Below are 5,826 nucleotides of genomic sequence, written 5' to 3'. Positions count from 1 at the left end.
GAGTTCTTTACAAATTTTGGATACTAACCTCTTATCAGATGTATCACTGGCAAATATATTCTCCCATTCTGTAGGCTACCTTTTAGTTTTTTGTTGATTGTTTCTGTCATTGTGCAGAAGCTTTTTATTTTGAGGTAGTCCCAATAGTTCATTTTTGCTTTTGTTTCCCTTGCCTCAGGAGACACATTTTGAAAGAAGTTACTATAGTCAATGTCAATGAAGTTACTGCCTGTGTTCTCTTTTGGGACTTTTATGATTTAAGGTGTCACATTTTAGGTATTTAATCCATACTCAATTTATTTTTGTGTATAGTGTAAGACAGTGGTCCAGTTTCATTCTTTTGCCTGTAGCTGTCCAGTTTTCCCAACACCCTTTGTTGAAGAGACTTTTTCCCATTGGATATTCTTCCCTGCTATGTCAAAGATTAATTGACCATACAGTTGTCAGCTTATTTCCAGATTTTCTATTCAGTCCTAGTGATCTATGGATCTATTTTTGTGCCAGTACCATATTGTTTTGATCACTACTGCTTTGTAATGTAACTTGAAGTCTGAAATTATGATGCCTCCAGCTTTGCCTTTCTTTTTCAAGATTGCATTGGCTATCCAGGGTCTTTTGTGGTCCTTACAAATTTAAGGATTGTTTGTTCTAGTTCTATAAACACTGCTGTTGATACTTTGATAGGGGTTGCATTAAAAGTGTAGATTGCTTTGAATAGTATAGACATTTTAACAATATTTGTTCTTCCAATCCAGAGGGGAGGTGGGTGGAGGATGGGTTAAATAGGTGACTGGGATTAAAGAGTGCACTTGTCATGATGGGCACTGGGTGATACGTGAAGTGTTGAATTACTAGATTGTACACCTGAAACTAATACAACACTGTGTGTTAACTAACTGGGATTAAAATAAAAGCCTAAAAGAAATTAAAGCAGAAATAAATGGAATAGGGAATAGGAAAAATAAAACAAATTATTAACAAAAAGAAGAGCTGGTACTCTGAATTATTTTTATTGTGTATTTACTTTTGAGAGAGAGAGAGAGAGACAGACAGAGCATGAGTGGGGGAGGGACAGAGAGAGAGGGAACACAATCCAAAGCAGGCTCCAAGCTCTGTGCTAAGTTGTCAGCAAAGATTTTCTTTCTTTGATACGAAAGAAATACAAAGGATCATTAATGGTGGCTATGAATAACTATATATCAAGAACTGGACAACCTAGAACAAATGGACCCATTCTTAAAATCATACAGACTACCAGCACTGAATCATGATGAAACAGAAAATCTGAACAGATCAATAGCAAGTAGAGATTGAATCCGTCACCAAAACCTCCCCAAATAGAGAAATACCAGACCAGATAGCTTCACTGGTAAATCCTGCCCAACATTTTTAAAAACCCAGTATCAATCCTTCTCAAACTCTTAAAAAACTGAAGGAAAGGTAACATGCCCAAACTCATTTTACATGGCCATTGTTATCCTTGATACCAAAGCCAGATAAGGAAACTACAAGAAAAAAAACTATTGACCAATATCCCTAATGAATATAGAAGGAAAGATTCTCAAGAAAACACTAGCAAACCAACTTCAATAGCACATTAAAAACTTCACACCCCAAGCAGGAATCATCCCTGGGATGCAAGGATGGTTCAACATATGCAAATCAACAAGTATGATGCACCACATTAATAAAATGAAAAACAAAATCCTATGATTATCCCAATAGATGCAAAACCATCTGACAAAATTCAAAAGCCATTCACAATAAAAACTCCTAACAAATCAGGGGTAGAAGGAAAGTAGTCCAACTTAGTAAAAGCCTACAGCTAACATCATATTCAATGGTAAAAGGCTGAAAGATTTTTCTCTAAGATCAAGAACTAGACAAGGATGCCTACTTTCAATATTATACATAATAAAAATATCAGAAGTCCTAGCCCAAGAAATCAGGCAAGAGAAAAAAAAGGTATCTGAATCAAAAGGAATGAGTAAAACTGTCTCGGTCTACAGGTAATGTGATCTTACATACAGAAAAGGCAAAAGACTCCACCAAAAAAATTGTTAGACCTAATAAATGAACTCAGTAATGCTGCAAAACACAAAATCAACATACAAACACCAACTGCATTTTTATACAATAACAACAAATAACCTGAAAAGAAATAAAGAAAACAATGACACTCATCAAAAACAATATAATTAGGAACAAATGTAAACAGTAGGGTAAAAAGATCTGTACACTGAAAATAGTAAGATATTGATAAGGAAACTGAAGACTCACAAATAATGAGAAAGATATCCCAGGTTCAGAATTTAAAGAATCAACATTGTTAAAATGTCCATACAACCCAAAGCAATCTATGAATTCAATATGATCTCTATCAAGATTCCACCAGCATTTTTCACAGAAATATAAAAATAAATACTAAAAATCTTATGGGATCAAAAAAATCCTGAATAATCACTGTATTTCTGAGAAAGGAAAAAACTGGAGGCAATACCCTTTCTAATTTCAATGTATATTACAAAGGTACAGTAATCAAAGGAGTATGGTACCGATATAAAACCAGACACAGATCGATGGAACAGACTTGAGAGCCCAGGAAATATATTCATGCATATATGGTCAAAAAAGCCAAGAATACTCAATAGAGAAGAGGTACTCTCTACAATAAACTGTACTGGGAAAAGCAAATAGTCACACATCAGGAAATTAAACTGGACTCTGATCTCACATCAATCACAACAATTTATTTGAATTGGATTAAAGATGGAAATGTAACATCTAAGCCGTAAAATTCCTAGAAGAAAACATTCAAAAAAGCTTCCTGACAGTGAGCGGGACAGTGACTATGAATACGACAGCCAAAGCACAAGCAACGAAACAAATAAAAAACATGTGGACCTACATCAAAGATAGAAAACTTCCTCACAGTAAAGGAAACAACTGTGTGTGTCTAAGTATGTAGCCATTCAGACACAATGGAATAGCATTTATCCATGAAAACGAAGGAAATTCTACCATCTGCAACAAAGTGGATGGACCTTGAGGGCATTGTGCTGAGTGAAATTAAGTCAGACAGAGAATGACAAATACTTTCATCTCACTTACACATAGAATCCACAAAAACCACTCACAGGAGCAGAGAACTGATTGGTGGATGCTGGGTGAGAGGGTAGGGCCTGAGGGAAATGATGAAGGTAGACAAAGGTTGCAAACTTCTAGTTAGAAGATGAATAAGCACATGGATATAATACAGAGCATGGTTGAATGTAGCTAACAATAATGTACATTTGAAAACTGCTAAAAGAGTAGATTTTAAAAGTTCTCACTACAAAAAATGATGAAATCAATTGTAACCATGCGAGATACGGTAATATTACTATGGTAATCATTTTGCAATATATATGTATATCAAGTCCTTAGGCTGTACTCCCTAAACTTACATACTGTTATGTGTCCATTTATTTCAGTAAAGCTGAAAGAAAAAAAATTGGATAAAGGACCTGAATATATTTTTCCAAAAAAGAATACACACAAATGGCCAGTAAGCACATGAAAAGGGGTTCAACATCATTAGTCATTAGAGAAATGCCTATCAAGCCCATAGTGCCTTGTTTCTATTACCCTATTTCTTTTTTCTCTTATGGGTTCAACTATACTTCCAAGGCCTTCTAAGGACTATTAAATACCTAAAGACAGCACCCATTAAATACCCTGGGTAAAAGACCTCAGGACTTATGAATGCTAACAGTGGGTCCTTGAAGAGCTGAAGAAAGAGGTTAAGCATGACACTTTTGTCTCTAGCAGCTACACAATAACTCTCACAGTTCTTCTGGAAAAGTAGAAAAGCAGTAAGGAACATAAAATACAGTGAAAATGGGGTTGACCTTCTCTTGTTCTTTTCCTGTAAAGCATCACACCTCTCAATTGTGTCTAAAAATCAAGATGAAGGACAGAATAAGGAAGAGAGAAAGGAAAACGGCAAACAGTATAGTCTGAGACGGAAAGGGGACGGAATCCTACTGCCATGGCCATGGGGACCCAATAATATACAAACACGGACAGTTATTCCAACAGGCTCATTCATAAACAGACCCTTTATAAATCTACATGTAGGTATAAAATCAATTCCTTGTTTTCCAGAAAATACTGAGCCTCCACTCTACGTTATTAGGAAAAGCATTGTAAGCCGTTAGAACGGTCCCTCTGGTCTACAATATTAACTCATCTTATTGCAATTAGATGCTTTTTACAAATTAAATCTTGGTAGTTAAATACCAAGATAGGCATTTCCTTATACTAAATTCCTTTCTCTGATAAATTACCATAGCAATGTTTAGTTATTTGAGAGTGCACACTTTTCATTAAGTATGTGTATCAGTAGAATTTTATTTGGGGACCTATCAGAACTCAAAGTAGAGAACAAGAAAGTATTCAGATCTATAACATTTACATTCTCAAAATGCTACTGGTAATATCTTTAAAATTTGCTATTCATTTACTTTAACCAACTGTGTTTACTTACCTGAAAATGTAAAGAACAATTCATTTTGCAAACCAGCTCTTTGCATTTTAACATGATGGCATTCAGACTTCAGTAAAGAAACTTCACATGAAAGGCCAAGGACCAATTTGCTTAAAATCTGAAGAAGTTTCTTCTCAAAAGAAATATTATAGATACTATTGCAGGGAGCTGCATGATATCGAGCCGTGAACTGGTAATAATAATGAGGCTCACGATAAGCTGTAAAAAATTAAACAGAATAATGCAAAAGTGGTTATTTAAACAATTCGAATATATGGCAACTATATATTTCAAGAGAAATCATTACTTGGGATAATATCGCAGCATTTTTATATCTATCCCGAGGAAACTGAGGGATACTGGGCTTACATGTCACATGCCCAATGCCTATGGTCTCAAAACTGAGATTCTAACCAAGAAGCCTGGCCCAGACTATATGCCCTTAACCAATATATTATTCTTCCTCAAACTTCAGAGTGAAATTTCTCTTAATATTCATCTTAGAATAAACTACAGTCATATAATTACTAGCTGTATGCAAAAATTAGTATGTTTCTCATAAAGCACCAGTTTTATTGAGTTCCATTACAATATCTGAAACTGGGAACATTCTTCCTGTCCATTTCAATATATAACTGAAACAATACCAAAAAATATAAAGGTGATAAGAAATCCATAGTAATTATATATATTCTGTAACTACATCCTCTGACACAATGAAATCAAAATCAACAAATAAAATCCATCAAACACAGCTCAGAGCCTGGAGCCGGCTTTGGATTCTGTGTCTCCCTTTCTCTCTCTCTCTCTCTGCCCCTCACCTGCTCAGGCTCTGTCTCTCTCTCTCTCTCTCACACACACACACAAATAAATAAACATTTTAAAAAATTGGGGGGTGCCTGGGTGGCTCAGTTGGTTGGGCGTTCAACTTTGGCTCACGTCATGATCTCACAGATCATGGGTTCAAGCTCCATGTTGGGCTCTGTGCTGACAGCTCAGAGCCTGGAGCCTGCTCCAGATTCTGTGTCTCCCTCTCTGCCCATCACCAGCTCATGCTCGCTCTCTCTCTCTCAAAAATAAACATTTAAAAAATTTAGGGGTGCCTGGGTGCCTTAGTTATTTGGGCATACAACTTCGGCTCAGGTCATCTCACAGTTCATGGGTTCCAGCCTTGTGTCAGGCTCTATCTAGGCTGACAGCTCAGAGTCTAGAGCCTGCTTCATATTCTGGCTCCCTCTCTCTCTGCCCCTCCCCCGCTCGTGCTCTATCTCTCTCAAAAATAAATAAACATCAAAAAA

General features: G+C 36.1%; 1 protein-coding gene across 2 annotated transcripts in view; it reads right to left on the bottom strand.

Annotated features, from left to right (window-relative positions):
• ZPBP (zona pellucida binding protein) overlaps positions 1 to 5,826 on the bottom strand; it is a 105,654-nt gene that overhangs the window by 67,238 nt on the left and 32,590 nt on the right. For both annotated transcript variants that reach the window (XM_029930605.1, XM_029930615.1), the window contains one exon: positions 4,529 to 4,747. In XM_029930605.1, the coding sequence (XP_029786465.1) occupies positions 4,529 to 4,747 (219 nt within the window). The remainder of the gene's footprint in view (positions 1 to 4,528; positions 4,748 to 5,826) is intronic.

This window comes from Suricata suricatta, chromosome 2, assembly GCF_006229205.1.
Source record: "Suricata suricatta isolate VVHF042 chromosome 2, meerkat_22Aug2017_6uvM2_HiC, whole genome shotgun sequence".
Lineage (NCBI taxonomy): Eukaryota > Metazoa > Chordata > Mammalia > Carnivora > Herpestidae > Suricata > Suricata suricatta.
This window is presented reverse-complemented; position numbering and strand designations above follow the sequence as displayed.